Below are 18,310 nucleotides of genomic sequence, written 5' to 3'. Positions count from 1 at the left end.
ACAGAGAGAAACTTTTATATTGCCCCTATTAAACTCTCACGAGACGGTCAATCGAGAAAAATGCTCCGACGTGGCGCAGTTCCCGAAGAAAAGTACAGAGTCACGCAGGATTCTCGTAGCACTTTGCCCTCTAATATCGGTCCTTTTACGCCAGCGCGCTGCCCTCGCAGAATTTCTATCGGCGAGAGGCGAACAGAGAAACGAAGCTAACTGAATTTATGCGGCGTCGTTGCTACAAAGAAATTTTCCGAAGAAATTTGCGACGGATCCGGGCCATAATGAAATTCCTCGGTAACTTTTCAGAACTCATTATTGCGCTTGAACGAAATTTTCGACGAAGCTTGGATCCGCCATATTTAACATTAAAAAGATAATTTTTCTTCGAATAATGTTTACGCATCATTATCATCATCATCTTTACATTGCGTGATACGAACATTCCGCATATGGAATATCTCAAATTTTTTTAATTACTAGTTTATGGATTTTATTTTTATTAAATTTTATTATTCAATAGTTTCTGAATTTCAATGGATATTGGACTAAACGATTAATTCACGTTTATCGTAAACTAAATTCTCAAAGCTCAATTGCATAACAAAATTTTAATATCTACTTAAAAAATTAAATAGCTCTTTCTTTTGAAAATTTTCGAAATTCAACAATATAATTGCCAATTTAAGATCAGTTATGTAAATATCAAGATATGTAATAATCTCTTAATATCTTTTTTAAGGAAAATTTATCAAATTATCAAGAGCAAACTTGGTGTTTAAAAATATTACGTATAAAATTCTTAAACATTAGACTGACTTTAATGTATAATAATTAAACTAATTCTTGCTAATTTATTCCTTTAATTCTCCTGAATTAGATTCGCACTGCAAGGAGATCCAAAGCGAATGCGATATGTACTCGAGGTAATAATTAACCGCCATAATTTCCTTATCTCCTTGAACGTATACGTTTCTAATGCGCAGTACAGTCCTGAATGCATCTTCCCAGGGTGTTGCAGTTTCTGCGATTCTGTCAGCATTATTATGCTATGGCGTCAGATGTACGCCATGGCATTCTGTTATCAGAGAACTTTTAAGCGTACCGCAGTCGACATTGTCTGCATATCGGTGGTTATATTTTCCTTGGGATTTTGAATAGTCGACGTTCACTCTGTGCATGTGAGTTTTGTACAATTTATAATTAACTCAACTTCAACCAAATTGAGAAAGCTAGACATGTTTTAAATAATAAAAATGTTACAAGTAAAATATTCTTTGTTGTATAATATAGTAAGATAATATATTTTTGTATATTTTTGTATATTTTTGTAATTATATAATATTATAAAACTTTTTATATTTGTAATTCCATTACAATGCAAAGATGTTAAATATTATTATAATAATATATTATGATAATAATTGTTATCACAAAATATATTGGAAAAAAGAATTTAAAGTCGATAACTTAAATTTTGTTTTTTGTGTTTTATATTTAATGTAATAAATCATGTATTAAAAAGCTATAAAAATAAATATTCTTTTGAGAAATTAATTTTTACTGAAATTTCAATAAAAAAATCCTGCTGTCAATTTTAAATTTTACGATAACAATGATTTGCCCGTTATAATAATATCTGATATCTTTCAATATAAAGAATTCTACAATATTATATATTTACAAAAATATATTATCTGTACTATAAAACAAAAAATATTTTATTTGTAACATTTTTATTATTTAGCTTAAAAACATATCCAATTTTATCAATTTGTACTCTCATGCACCGAGTGAACGTCGACTGTTTAAAATCGCGTTTGCCTTGTCAAAACAAAACGCATGTTTTTTGCATTTTTCCCCCTTTAAAAAGAAGAACCGATGTAACAGAAATAGTTACATATCGCAAGTCTGAATCGCAAATCGGAATTGATTTCACTTGAGAAGTGACGAATGTTGCTCGCTGATGTTGCACCTGCTCAGGTGCGGGTGCATCTCGAAGCGGTGGAGAAAGGTTGCACGCAGAACGATATATGTGCGGAGTAGTTTTCTGAAACCGGTCCTTGGAGGACGTTCGTACTTTTATACGACTCGCGCTGATTCGCCAAGGCGAGTTACCAGCCAGGCGTGTGAACGCTCTCGCTTGTCCGAACGATTTTCTGCGTCTTCGACTTTCTGGAACACCTCGCCCCTCGCTTTTACTAAACGGTCGAGCGATAAATTACGTTAATCAAAAGGGACATCGGGCATCGATGAGATGCCATATATAGGAGATATATATATATATATATATATATATATATATATATATATAGGGGATATTCGTTAATGAAGTGTACGTTATTGCCGTCTTTATCTTCAACTTGAAACGCACTTGAGCTGCGTTAATTTCATTCCGATTATTACACGGTATTTCTGGAGTTGTAGCAATTAAAGGAAAAAAAAAAAAATAAAAAAAAAATAAAAAACTTTGATCGAAGTTTAAAGACACAACGTAATAAAAGAAAGACATGAAGAAAGAGGATGTAATAGAGGATATTTCGAAAAAGTCACAGATATTTTTTATCTTTATTGTTTATTTAAACTTATTATATTTAACGCGGCATTGTACACACACACATATCGTTTTAGTTAGATAATCATAAAATGCAAATTATTTACTGTAGCATATAAAATTATAGTTAACAAATTCAAAGTTAAACCACGGACATTATTATTCGACATCGTTTACAAACGCGCTTATCTCTCGCGTAGACATTTCAACAGCGACGAATAGAGTAATCGCATGTTGGACATGCAGGTACAAAGGATTACTGTACTGCAAACAGATGAGAAATGCGCATCACGTGCAGGACGTGTCACGCTTTTGCATTTCCTTTGTCAACGTTACAGCATCACTTTGACTGGCCTCCCAAACTATTATCGGTAATCTTCCTTAATTACTCGAGCAAAAGAAGTCGACTAATAACATTTAGGAAACAGAATCTCATTACGAAATGAGATTTTTTTTCATAAATATTATATTATAAAATCTTAAAAATGCCGAAATTCCTTACATTTATGAATTCTTTAGTCAATTTAAATCTGACCTATTTCAATTCTAAAAAGAGTTGCGTAAAAATAATTTTTAGATAAATACAAACGGTTCAATATTTCGCGTGGTTTTTTTTCATTTAATTAAATAGTCTTCTTAAGGATGTATTACATCTATTTTTATAATTTTTATATTTATAAAATATATGAACAAAAAATTAAAAAATTATAAAAATAAAATAAAACAATAAAAAATTTACAGGTTCTAAATCGCATTTAAAAATAATACAAAAGAATTCAGCGGCGATTTAACTTGGATAAAAAATTATTTAAATTATTTAAAGAAGCATAATCTACTACAAATCTAATTTAAAAATAATGACATCTCAATTTTCTTATATAAATATTTTAAATATTCAAGATTGTTTGATTATGTAAAATTCTATTACAATGCAAAGATTAATTGTGCTATAAAATAAAAATTTTATTTTATTTGTAACATCGTTCGTTTCGTTTGTACTCTCTCTTAATAAAAATTTTTATTAATAGAACTAACTCTAGATCGCAATAAAACTTTATATAAATAATCTTGAATATTTAAAGTACTTTTATAAAAAAAAAAAATTGAGTAAAATTTTTGTATTATTTCTTAATTATATTTTTATTAAAGCACATTTTCACTTTATATTTAAGAGGAATAAAATAATTTTGAAAGTTCAGACATTTATATAAAAGAAAAGAATAGCCAATAATTCTGAAACACATATTTGTCAGTGACGTACATGTTACACGACTTACATCTGTCCCGTTCGTCGTGGGGGGTCGACTCGATGACAAGCTCCGAGTCTGAAGTTTAAAGCCGAAGAAAAAACGAGGATAAATCAATTCGCATGAGGCGTCGTGGCGCGGGAATATCGAAAAACAAGGCCGCCGCGACGCGACAGAGCACTTCGTCACGGGTCGGGGAAGACTTTCAACTTAATAAAACCGCGAAAGTGCCGGCGGGATAACACGATAGATGAGAAACGCGGCTCAGCGCGTGGTGTGTGCCAGAAGAAATAATATCGTATCCATAATTTCACCCCGGGATACCCTTAAGACCGCGCTACAATTCATATATCAGAGTCGAGGAAAGCGTGCACGCTGGAGGAAAAGAGAGCTGAAGGAGAAGAAGCAAGATGCAGGGGGAAGAGGAGGAGGGATACAGGCGGAAGGCAACGCGAAATAAAGGGCAGCAGCCAATTCGCTATATGGACCACCCCTAGGGGGAACGCTCCGGCGCGGGGAGTAGACGTACACTGTAATGTAAGCGTGTCACGGGGTTGGGTTGCGATCCTCCATGCGAGGCGCGGGAAAATGTGGGATTCCTGGCTTCGTCTCGTTTCTATGCATAAACCGCGATATCAACTCGCGGAATAAGAGAATCCGGCGAGCGGAACTCGAAGGAAGGAGGGCGCGGAGGATTCCGTGCGTGTGTTACCTTAATCCGGGGGGGGGGGGGGGTTTCTCCCGGGCGATCGAGAAGCCGGCTCGATCCGAACAGCGAGATTAACTCTCTTTTCTCCCTTTTCCTCTCGTTCTCTCTCCCTTTGAATTCCAACCGGAGCGTGCATTAAGTTGAGACACAAACTTGACGTGACTTGACGCGTTTAGACTTAAATTCATCTGTTTTTGTCGCGCGTTTTTCTGCGACTTTCGAGCCTCTTGAATTTAATACTTTGCCCACGCAAGCAAACGCGGCGATTTAATCAAAATTATATATGTAATAATTGCGTTCTCTTCTTCGCCTCGTATTAATTCTCGTGCGCGTGATTTTGTGCAGACGCATCGATTGTGCGCATCGGTTGCCAAGCAACGAATACATTATCAAGATCGGGCGTTTTGTGTGTGTGAGTGTGTGTGTGTGTATGTGTGTGCACTACACGGGATAATTTCGGCTATCTAGCATGCTTAATGCATTACTCTGCCATTTAGTTAATAACTGAACTAAAGCAACGCAACGGGCCAAACGAGCCGTGCGCGCATTTTCCTTGGAAAATGTGCGCGGGCACACATCCGGTTCGCAAACTTCAAACGCGATGCGTAAATCTTCCGGTAAATATAATAAGCCGACAATCCGCTGGTGAAAGTTGTCAGTGCTGCTTGATTACGTTCCGGGCCGTGTAATTTACAAATTAATTGTGTCAGTCATCGCAAAACACGCGTGCGTTAAGCAATTTGCCGTGTCTGCACGCTCGTGGAAAGCTCTCGCGTACACGTTTACGTAAACAAATTTTCTCTCTCTCTTTATGTAAACAAATTTTCTCTCTCTCTTTCTCTCTCTCTCTCTCTCTCTCTTATCTTTTATTCTGTTTCTCTCTAATCCTAATGCGCGCGTCCATTGCGAATATAGCGAATTTCTGCGTGAGTTAATCGCGCAATTAAGCCGGCTCGAAAAACTCGAAATGCGAGGCAATCAGCAGTCATCGTATTTCCTACGGCAATTAAGTTTCATTTCGAGGAATACGTGGCGGTACTTAAATCTCCGATGGCGGAATCTTAGTCGAAATTGCAGCCGCGATGACGGTGCAGATTAATTAATCTTCCGAGTACAATTGGCATACGTTAATTTTTCCTTTGACGTACTTCGGCAAACTAATATCAAGCTGTCAGTAGAAAACTCTTCAGCGAATTATAGACGTAAGACGCTTAATAGGAAAGTTTTTTCATTTCAATGAAAACAATCTCCTGTAATGCGTTAGCAGTTTTCAGCAAAGAGGTTTTACATTGTAAAAGTGGATGAAACCTTTAGAGAATATCTATTTTCATCATGTTGTCATTCTCATTTTTATCTATTTTATTTTGTCTAATAAATAGTTTTGTGCATTTTTCTTTTATAATAAGCATATCGTAAAGAATTTTTGAACATGTTAAAAATAATTAGAAATATTTAGATAATACAATGAACTCTACATAATACATTTTTTAAATTTAAATTTAGTAGTTATTTAAGTTATAATGAAAATTTATTAAATTTTTCAATCAATTGATTTTTCTGAATATTAAATAAATAATCCGATAGTTAACATTCATAAAAATAAAATGGCAATTAAGATTATTTCAATTCTAATTTTGAAGTTTATGAGTATAATACATTTTAAATCATAATACTGCCATAAAAAGTACCGATTCAGAAATCATAATATGTTTTTGTAATTAAAAGAGTATCATAAAGTACATTTTAAAGAGAGAAAGAGAGAGTTTCAGGCTTCTTAAAAATTACGTCAAAAAAAACGTCAAAATTCAAACCATAAATCGCTGCAGAGAGCTGATATGCAAAATTTAATAAAAATATTATACAACGGAAATATTTTTATACAAATACAGAAATAAATTTCACGTGCATATTAAATGATTTAAAACAATGTCGAATTATTGCAATTGAAAGGTACTATTTACATTTACAAAATAAAATAATGATGAAAATAACAACAACATACGTTACAAATGCAATAATCGCAGAGTGGTTGCCATAACATCGTATCAGCTTAAAATTTTCCTTGCGTGAAACACGTGTGCCGCGTGAGTGGAACATGTATCGAATCTAATTAGAGTAACTGTAAACATATCTCGATAGCGATATCATTAACAATGATCATTTTGCCAGGATCGTTTACCTTGGTCAGTTGATCGACGACCATATTAATAGCCAGTCAATTAACATATCCCTCAGATGCAATTCACTTTGATTTAATGAATGTCGAAGGGTCCTAACTAGAACATCGAGCGATTTTCCTGCAGTTCTCTGATATGTCACTTTCGCGGCGTGGAATGTAAATTATGCCTGTCTTTCTGTTTGAGAGGCATTTCCATTTGCGCGAATTAAGTCCAACGCGGAACAAACGGAAGAAGTTCGTTTTCTCAGCTGACTCGAGTATATCCCGCGCATAATCAGGGTTCTGTCTCAAGAAATTGATAAATCTCGTTTCAAAATAATTACTGTTGCACTTATCTTGCTAGAAATATTATTTATGCGATTTTCGAACACACATTAAATTATGTTGTTATAGAATTTCTTCGTCGTATAACTTTGCAATTGAAAAAGCGTTTAAACGTTTTATTAAATAAATTATATCATATTATTATTATAAAAAATATATATTAAATATATATATATATTTCTTTATATATATATATATATATATACATATATATACACATAATATTTATATAACATACATTTACATTTACAAGTTTAAGAATAGTATATATTTAGTTTTGTAAATCAGAAATAAATTTCCAGAAAATCATTTGATAATTCCGTTTCTAGTTGTTTATTATATAAATAAGCAAATTTGGTGCCATGGAAGAATAATATTATAAGTAAAATTATATGCTACAGTTATATTTATTTGTTGATAAATAAAGAAAAACGCACAACTTTGTTATTCACAATTATTATTCTAAATGTGTCGTAACGCATCTCACATTCCTATGTCGTATAATTTGTCTTCCATATATATATATATATAGTGTGTGTGTGTGTGTGTGTGTGTGTGTGTGTGTGTGTGTATGTGTGTGTGTGTATATACATATACTCGTATAAAATTATTTGTTTACATAAAAAAGGCAAAAAATGGCACCAAGTACATGTATTTCATGTACGGTGTCTTCGAAAATGTAAAAAATAATATTGTTTAAATTTACTTTTCCTAGAAAAAAATATTGACATCACAAAGTTATGGTAATTTAAATAAAATTTATATTACTCATTTCATAATTCTTTCATTATTATGTTTTAATAATTTTTATCTATTATATCTAATGAAATATAATAATTTGTAATTTTTTAAAACATTGTCGTTTACAAATATTGTAAAACATTCAAAGATGTCTTGATTAGAATAATCTTAATGCAACCCAAGTGCGTCAAACTCGCACTTGGGTTGTATTAAGTATCGTATGTTAGAATTTGATCTTAACACCGCATTTATACAATTGAGAATTCAAAATGGGATACACGATGTATAATCATAATATAATATAATACACACAAAAATATATATAATAATTATATTAGATTTTTCCGCTTTATAAATTTTTTTGACAATTTTTTTTATATCAAGTTTTGTACAAAAGATCTTTTCTTATACAACATAGGGCGCGTATATTTGATTTTATTTTATTTTTCTTGAAAACATAACTTTAAAACTTTAGTAAATTTAAAAGATTTAATAGTAAATTTTTTAAATTTAGTTTAATTCATGCAACTATTAGACTTTGGAAATAACCAGTGCAACAAAAGTAGTTAAAATAAAGAAACTTAAATCTTTATGCTAATTCCAAGCGGAGTTAGATATCAAAATACGAAATCTGCGAATAACTTCCAGCGTCAAACGTTGTTGCAATAATAATGAGCACGCGGCTTCGCGGTTTTGTATTCGAAAAGCGGGAATGATATTGCACGCGATCAACATAAGGTGCGAGAGAGAAAGACAGGACAGGAAGGTAGAGATAGGGAAGAAGAAGAAGAAGAAGAAGAAGAAGAAGAAGAAGAAGAAGAAGAAGAAGAATTTACCTGTATATCGGTGCATCTGCCTCCTCCTTATACCAAATAACTAGGTGCAGCTTGTCCCCCGGGAGCGGCGGTTTCACGTCGCATGGTAGCTGAGCAATTCCGCCTGCCACTGCTTCCGCATCTGTCATTGTCACTGTAATGACAAAGTCGAGTCGAGAGTCAGGCCAAGATCATATAACCGGAAAAACGTGGTCGGAATACACGCGAGCTACAGAGCGCGACTAATCTGCCCCGTATTAATGGCTTGATTCGCGCCCGGTGATTTCACTCCTGCACGGCGAGATTTAATCCGCAACGACGACGACGACGACGACGACGACGACGAGGACGACGACAACGACGACGGCGATGTCGCGTCTTCGAGTTCACGAGATCACTCGTGCGCGATTTCCTTCTAAGCCGCGGATCTTCTCGAAACGTATCCCCGATATTTTTCCAGACTGTACTCTCTGCTCACGATTCACAAGGGAGCATCTCGGGAGTGAACATCTCTTTTCACTCCAAATCGGCATATATCTATAGAGTACGTGAAAATATGACAGACATATCTCCTTGTTTGGCTGATAAACGATTTAAAAAAGACAAAATGTCCCTTTGAGGTTTACAAGCTAAAGAATTCTTTCTTCGCAGTAAAAATTACAAAACTTTGTTATACTAAAATCTTTTTTGATAAAAATTATTTCATATTTATAACGTAGGGATTATTGGGATAATAAAAAATTATGTTTGCTTCTTATCCAAATATTTTTTGGATATTTGAATGGCGTGTAGAAATTACGATAAATTTTTAGACTGTTATTGTAAACATGCGTATTAAAAACTTTAAATACAGTTTTGTCTAAAATATTCTCTGACACAATTTAGATTTAAAAAATTTTCAAAAGAACAGAAAAAATAAATATTTTGTACTTTTACGTTTTGTTTAAATATACATCTATTTATGACGAAAAATTTTCTTGTTATTGTTTCATTAAATTTCATTAATAAGACAAAATATACATATTATTTGCAACAATTTTTTAAGAACTAAAAGATAAATTACGTTACGAGATTTTGTAGAAATATTATATGATTATTTATGTTATATAAATTTAAACAAATTTATATAAAACTATTTAGATTGTGACACGATTTTTTTTAAATCCAAATAAAAAGAAATATTATAAATTGCGAAAATTGTAGTGATTTGTGATAATCCTATGTCTAAAATTATGCGCTTTAAGTAATTTCTTACTGTAATTAACATTACAGTGCTTGCTATATTTAAAATATGATTAGAAAATGAAGATTTGATGGTCAATGTGTTTCCATTTAGTAATCATAACATTGGCAATCATGCTGGTCGTTGAACAAAAGTCTGTGTAACTTCCGTTGTATAATAGCGTCGATTACAATGACAATGGAACAATAATTTCTACGGAAACGCCGAGCGCGTTCGAGGGCTGAGGAAGATAATATAATTAAGATCATTAATCAAATGTAATTGTACCAATTAATCATGATATTTTAACAGCAAAGTTGGATCAAGATGTGATCTGAATGTATAATTTTAATCAATAATTAAATTCAAGCAGAATATAGATGCCCCACTCGGTATAGCGGTACAGATTTGCTTTCGATAAATTGTAAAGTATCTCGTGATATTCTATTTCAATTATCAGCTCATTATCGTATGATTATACAATATGTATAATATTATAAATTTTGGTGTTTTATTTAGCGATCAAACGAGTCCGCCAGGGGCGGATGAAGTTCGATCGTAATTATACAATACGTTTCGTTCGAGGATGATTATCTGTAGTACCATCGGTTATGTTGAAGTTTACAACGTTTAGAGTGATAATTTTTATTATTTCGCGCCCTCTAACGACTGTAGATAGTACCCTTTTCAACTTCATATTGTTTAGAGAGTTGTTTTTGATTCCAGGTAGGGGAAGAAAAAAGAATGTTTCTTGGGTGGGTTAAGATCATCTTCGAATGAAACGCGTTGTATAATTACGATCGAACTTCATCCGCCCCTGATGGACTCGTTTGATCGCTAAATTATACTTAGCGTTTTGTTCGAAGATGATTATTTGTAAATATTTAGAGTCTTTACAACTCTCGATATTTATTTTTAGAACTCATACATTTTTAATATCTAATTATAATCCATTTTATAACATTTCATACATATAAAGTTATTCATCTAGAAAACTAGAAAAAAATTGCACGAGCAAAAGTATTATTAGACGCTGTATTGGTCTGTTATAAAACCTCGCGAATGTTTGAGAGTTTTCACCATCCTGCTGTTTTCCTTATAGTATTTATGTCGACACCTTTTGTAAAAGCCGCTGACATCTGCATGTCTTGCGCTATAAGTACTAAATTCTTTCACATCCACTCCCGCTTTTCTTAATAGAGACTTTATCCAATGACCAATTGTCTGCACACTCTCCGGTGCATATGGACTAACTGTTGTAATAAATAATTTTTTTTGCAAATTTTTCTTCATAAAACCATTGATTCGATTTCGCCACATCTAATATCGGCTTTACAGCCTTATCCATTAAAGATGTGATAAGATTTCCTCGCTAATGATTGCTGACAATATACATTTGTTAACAGTTTTCCAGTATCCCATAGGTTAATAACATTAATTGATCAATTCCTTCTTCCGGATTATCCAAAAGCATAGATAGCGCAGCTCCTAGAGACTTTATTGCTGAACCTACGCATTTTTGCGTTTCAATAAAATGTTGATCTCGCTTAATCGCTATTTCCGTCATTGCTGGAACCACTTCTAAATTTACTTTTGGCGGTTCTGAACATGGATCTCCTTCTCTAGGATACTTCTTTAAAAGGATCTTTTTGATCTTTCAGTAATCCTTCTATCATCTACTTCTTCCACCTAGGTTTGATTTCTGGATGCAATTGCATTAATGTTTGTGAAGAAGTGCTAGGAGCTTCCTCTAACAGATTCAAAAGGTCTTCATCAAAGGTTTTCATCAAAGATCAAAATATCAAGATCCTTGTTTTTTCCCAGATCTGCTTGATTAATACTATCTGAATTCGATTTATCTTCTGCATTTAACGACGTTTCAGTCACTGTGTGTTCATTATTTGTTACCGCTTGATTCTCTTTATCCAAATTTTTTGCTTATAAATAATAAAAATAAATATAAAAAAGACTGTATTAATGTAATGGTCTTTGTGCCACAAAGCTTAGGTTATTGCTTTATATGAACGTTCGTATGGAACTGTTTATTTTTATTCAAGCTTTTGCCGTGTGGGCTATCGCTTTGACAAGCTAAATTTTTTATTAAAGCTTATTGCTTTATATGAATGTGTTTGTATGGAACTGTTCATTTTTATTCAAGTTTTGCCATGTGAGCTATCGCTTTGACAGGCTAAATTTTTTACTAAAACTTATTGCTTTATGTGAACTTGTTCGTATGGAACTGTTCATCTTTATACGAGCCCATGCCATATAGGTTATATCCTTGGCCTAACAGTATTTATATAGAATTAATAGCCTGTCTAGATTGTTCGTATGGGACTAAGTAAACTCGTGTGTACTTACTATCAGAATTATTATTTTTCATTTGTATAAATTGAGCAACGATAGATTATCTAACTGTTCCTGTATTTTCTTTAGCTTTACATCGCTTTCTCTTCTTTTAGATCTTTCCTTTGCATCGGACCTGGATCTTTTTTTCTTTTTCTCGTTCCCCATCTTTATCAGATAAGATAACTGTACTAATAAGTTTTTTCTGGATCACTCTTGAAAAACGCTGCGAGCCCCTCGCACAACAAAAACGATATGAAGTTGAAAAGGGTACCACCTACAATCGTTAGAGGGCGCGAAAATAATAAAAATTATCACTCTAAACGTTGTGAACTTCAGTATAACCGATGGTACTATAGGTAATCATCTTCAAACGAAACGCTAAGTATAATGAAACATATGTAAGGGAGAGTTACCAAATGCGTACTGCTTAAGTTATTTTTTATTATATTTTGCATTTGATACTGCATTTGATGTCTTGAATCAAATCAAAGCAAATCAAAGCTTGAAATTATAGCTTGATGTTTTAAGCGTATATAATTATTACATATTAAACCTTTCAATAATAACAAAATAATTTGTTATAAGCTTTTTCGCAATATGCTGTAAAAAATATCATTTAAGAAACGATCATCTAAAGCATACTTGTAGAGTTTTTAAATCGTATTATCTTCAAATTTATGAATGAAAATAATTAAAAATAAAAATAATAAAGAATAATTAACTAATAGCTTTTTATTAATAATTTATCAATAAAAATCAAATATTCAATACTTAATAAGTAACAATAATGAAAAGATGTCGAAATAAAACTGGTTTATTTTTGTAATTGATATATTTATTCATATCAATTTTTAATTCCACTATTATCACTTATTAGTCTTACATTAACATCATTTATTGTAGTAAAATTTGTGATAGTATGATTTCGAAAAGTTGATAGAGTTTATAAAAATATCGATTTATTTTAAACAATAATTGTAAATATGTATATACAATGAACATATTGTATAATATTGTACAATAACTTTCTATCATAAAAATATAATAATTCAAAACAAAAAACAAAACAAAATTACATAACTGCGTTATTATTAGTTGTACAAATTGATCAAAAATTTATGTGAAAATTCTGATTTTTTTAAAATGCTGATAACATGCACAAAACGAAATGGAATTTGTTACATTTTCGTCTTACTTATTTCTCATTTACTTTATATTTCTGTCACTAAATGTTGTTTACATTAAGTAAAAATGTAAAATATTGAAACGCATTCAGCAACTCTTCTCTGTATACAAATCTCTTTATAAATCTTGAAAAAAATAGTTGTCTCACGTAAGATGTAAACAAAATAAGAACAATATAGATAAAAATTATATTGCTATCTTATATACTTCGATTAAACGATTCTTTGACTTTCTAAGATGTACACATGAATCTTTCGTGATTTAAATTTTTTTTTAATAAATTGAATTCAAAAAACATTCGTCGTTCTTTTGAGCACGGATTATCGCTGCAATTCTGCCGGAAATGCTTAATGATCCGAATGTTCAGCAGAGCGGGTGCTCAATACCTTTTGAATAGTGACCATGGCATCTGGTTATAATTAATGTACGATCAATTAATTTCGTCCCTTGTTTTATGCCGTCAACGACAAATTTACCGGATCATCGTCGCGCGGCCAGCGAATTTACGCGTTTTATCGTACGCTCGTAAAACCGAGTGCACGCGAATCTATTTGGAGCTTCCGTAATTGGTGACCGATATGACGCAAACGAAATCGCTGCGATAATTGGCGCTCACGCGCGCGAATCTCATTTGGTGAATATAATCACGTGTTCGAATATATTACGGCAATGGCAGAGTTTCCTTCTAAAATTGTACGCGCCGCAGTTTAATATCCGTGTTTTCGTTTCATATTCAGCGCTAAATGTTACCACCCTTTCTGTTTTTGAATTTTATTTATCGAACATGGAGAACGCATTAAACGCACATATCGGAATGAGTATAAAATGAGTGTCATACCGTGCGACTGCTAATGCGCGTTGCATTCGGGTCACGCTTGCATTCCTTTTTTTTTTTCCTAATTTTGCATTAAATTACCCTGTTTACTATATATTATGTTTTAGCACGAAAGAAAAACTCCGATAAATTTATCCTCTTATTTTTATTAGGTTTTGATGTGTAACAATTGTAATCCAAATGATGTATACATATTAAAATAAATGTGTGGCGTATAATATAAATTTTACGAGTTTTAAAAACAAATAAATTCCGTCTCCCACTCGAGAGAGAAAAATAACTTGACAAGTTTCTATATACGAAATTAAAAACTAATAAATTATCCTTGCTTGCCTTTAAAATATTCAGTCAGCGTGCCAAGCCAACTGTCTTTCTGTCTTTCGTGTTGTATTGTTGTTTTTCAAAGTTTTATTTTTGAAATGTGATATCCCGGATAACATTTTGAGGCAACGACACGCGGCGGGGGCGGCTATTTATTGCAAATGCTATTTCAAGCTCGCAGAATCGCGATCTCCATTTTAAATGTAATCCCGCAAAAGTATACGGTTGCGGTCGCGCGGTATCGATAATGGTAACTGTAATCAAGCCGGAAGATGGAATTTGACCGATCAATTTTGAGGACGGCTGTATTAATAAAATCGATGCTGCGGGCTGCGGCTGTGGCTGTGGCGCGCCTGCGACGTTTCCGACGCCGGAGATACTTTTTTCATTGAATTTTTATTCTTTTTTCCATAGCAGGCTCCGATAGCAGGATGCGGTCACATTTGAATACATAATTGGCAGCTTTTTTTTCCGTTTGCCCGTTTGATCTGACTATCTCTTCGCTTTATGTCTTATGTTTGTGTATTTCCTTCCGACTCGTCGACCAGTAAAATGCGATTTAATTCCGGTTTAAAATGAGAAAAGCGACACGCAAATATAAAACCGCTGTGGAACATTAATGAAAATGTCGATATGCATGTCGTAGCTTCGCGTCTTTTATTTGTTTACGTTTCTCTTTGTGAACATTGATCACCGGGATCATATAGAATGAATAACGTATACTAATCTTTATGCGTTAAAAAAAAAAATAACGTAATTTTCTCAAATATTTTTTTGTACTCTGCAAAATTGTTGAGAAAAATTGGAACTATATCCATAGTATAAAAAATATTGGAACAATGGATACGAATATGTTATTAAATGTTAAAAATTGAAATAGCTTAAAATAAAAACCAACTAAATATAAGAAACGTATTTAATGCACGCCATTGTGTTACTAATATTTTCTATTATAGTATAGTTGCTATTTAGATATCAAATTTTACTTTTAAAAACTTTATAGTTCAAACTTTATAGTTGTTAAATAATAAATTTATTTAAAATTTTTAGATTTAAAATAAAAGTGATATTTTAAATATAATATAACTACTTTAATATTTAATACAATTTGATATAGCGTAAATGCAATATAAAACAACACATGATAAATATACATATATATATATATATATATATATATATGTATATATATATATATATATATATACTTCTTATTTTCTGATATTGTATATTTTTTGATATTGTGTTTTTTTATTTATATTTTTTACAATGATCGTATATATATATATATATATATATATATATATATATATATATATATATGTGTGTGTGTATTTCAAACAATATCAAAAAATATACAATATCAGAAAATAAGAACCGCAAAATTAATATCTCTTATTTACAAAAATGTTCTGCCTCGTTGCGAATTTTTCGCGATACACCAATTTCAAATTGCAGTACAGTCCTCTTCTACACATTCGGCGAGTAGGAATGTTTCATTCTTCGAATAGGGGAAACGCGACGCGATGATGTGCCCGTGCAACTTTCGCACAGAAGCTTTTACCATGCCACAAACAACCGTTTTCATTTAGCTTTCCCGCGACGCTAAGTGAATTTTGCCGGATGTCTTTCTTTTCCGTTCTCTTCATACATACATACGTTCGAGCTCTCGAGTCCCGTTATAAAGTCTGGTTGAATTTAATCCCTGCTTTTCATGAAATCCGCCGGCCGATCCGGAACGTGTTCGTAAAAAAAAAAGTAAAAAAAAAAAAAAGAGTGTGTATCGTGGTCGTATAATTTCAAAGAAAAAACCGGACGTTAATTATCGCCATCGCGGCGGCAAAATATTTTCCCGCGGTTATTCCCGTCGCAATAATAGAACGCTTTCGCTTGCGTGTTATTAGAGCCACGGTGTTTTCGGCGAGGGGAAGGAACATATATTTGGTGAAGAGTGTGTTGCAGGTACGCGTGTAGATAGACGCGTAGATGGAAATACCGAGTGCACTCGATGGTTTAGCGTGTCGTGGTGAAGCAAGTTTAACATCGCCGCGGGCGATGTTTGACCGAAAATATAATGCGTGTTCCGAATTTCTACCGAGTTCTGTTAAACATAGAAATTTTCATTCCCGAATACGGGATGCCATCTCTAACGTTTCTCCAACGCTTCGACGAACGCGCGGAGAAGATTTTCCGTGAAAGTGAAACGTTCACGGATCACACACATGTCGATGGGTTAAAAATTGCTCGAGATTGGCAGTAGAATAATGAGTTCGTTCTGAGCTTAGGAGCGAGGATTCTCTGAGATCCGCCGTAGATTGATGTATAAAGGATAAAAAGAGAGAGGCACTGAATTTTCCCGTTACGATAATAAACATTCAAGATTCCTCTGGATTCCTCCAAGATGAGTTTCTTTTGTCCGCGTACAACTATTACTGGGGCACTCGCGATATCAGCTATTCTTTTATCGCGGATTCCGTCGTTTTTCATTTACCGCTTCGCCTAGCGCGCTGAAAAGGACGCAGGGCGTGCCGTTACACAACTCGATATGCACTTCAATTACAACGCGACGCATCTCGCAACTCGGACTGCGGCGAGCTAAAGAGAGTAAAGGGGTAACTGCTGATACGACCGGGCACTTCTCCGTCCCCATCCGTTTTTTCGTTTCATCTCTCGCAAAATAGTCTCATTGTCTCTCGCGTCCGATTGTTCCGACAGCCTCCTTTTCAGGCGCGTGCATATGGTGTGTCGGGAAAATGAAAAAAAAAAAAAAAAAATGAAAATAAAAAAGGTCGTCGGATTTAACTTCCCGTTTCTGCAGCCCCCCTTCAAAAGTTTCTTCGGGCGATGCAGCAGCGTGCCATATGTATTAACCGGTGGCATTCACCGTCGCGTCGTTATCCCCGTCCGTTGGTGTGTCCGTTTGCTAATGCAATGTGCATTGCACCCTGTGAGAGGGGAGTCACCCAGTGACTTCATTATCCACTTAACGCCGGATTTTCTTCTCCTTTTCTGCAATCTAGAATTCTTTCACCACTTCGTTCTAATATCGAGTTTGTCTCTTCCTCTCTCGTACTTCCTAATTACGGAATAACCCGCGTAATGCGAGGTTACAGATGTGAAATCTGCGATAAGATTACACGAAATGACCGGGAAGATTTACGGTAAATCCATATTGATATATCACTAGAATATCAGATTGCATTGTTTCCTTTTGAGATCAACTTGCATCAATTTCCGCGTCGCATTGCATTATTGATCGATGAATGTGAATAATTTCGAAAATAACGCTCGATATCGAATCTTTTTAGAAATATACAGGATATTATAAATTGAAGTCGATCATGACTTGGAAAAATGGGGATTAAAAAAACAAATAAATGGGGATTAAAAAACAAGAAAGAAAGTTGATATACAACAGAAGATCCGAAAATGCACTGTTTTTGAATTATCGCCATTTTTACGTTGGAATTTGAAACGTTGTTTTCCTTTCGTATTTTTTTGGTTAAAATTGAAATAAATAATCTTTATGAGTTTCATAACATAATTAATAATTAAAATAAAAAAAAGGTACGGACTACCTTAGCACTATTTGGGATGCACAACTGTGAGGTCCTGATTTCTGTCAAAAGATGCGGACTGTGTCTTCACAGTGCATCCCATATAGTGCTAAAGCAAGCTACAACTTTTATTTAACTTTAATTGTGTTAATTTCCAATTTTGACAAAAAAATTCGAAAATAAAGCAATTTGAAATTTCAACTTAAAAATAACAAACTTGAACATAACGCATTTCCATATCTATCTTTACATCAAATTTTTTTCTCTTGTTTTTCAAT

General features: G+C 33.3%; 1 protein-coding gene across 7 annotated transcripts in view; it reads right to left on the bottom strand.

Annotated features, from left to right (window-relative positions):
- Positions 1 to 18,310, bottom strand: part of LOC105431000 (protein turtle homolog B) — a 276,488-nt gene that overhangs the window by 49,093 nt on the left and 209,085 nt on the right. For all 7 annotated transcript variants that reach the window (XM_089078516.1, XM_089078518.1, XM_089078519.1 and 4 more), the window contains one exon: positions 8,585 to 8,717. In XM_089078516.1, the coding sequence (XP_088934642.1) occupies positions 8,585 to 8,717 (133 nt within the window). The remainder of the gene's footprint in view (positions 1 to 8,584; positions 8,718 to 18,310) is intronic.

This window comes from Pogonomyrmex barbatus, unplaced genomic scaffold, assembly GCF_055798465.1.
Source record: "Pogonomyrmex barbatus isolate J1 unplaced genomic scaffold, ASM5579846v1 scaffold23, whole genome shotgun sequence".
Classification (NCBI taxonomy): Eukaryota; Metazoa; Arthropoda; class Insecta; order Hymenoptera; family Formicidae; genus Pogonomyrmex; species Pogonomyrmex barbatus.
The sequence above is the reverse complement of the archived record's forward strand: the minus strand, read 5'-3'. Positions and strand labels throughout refer to the sequence as shown.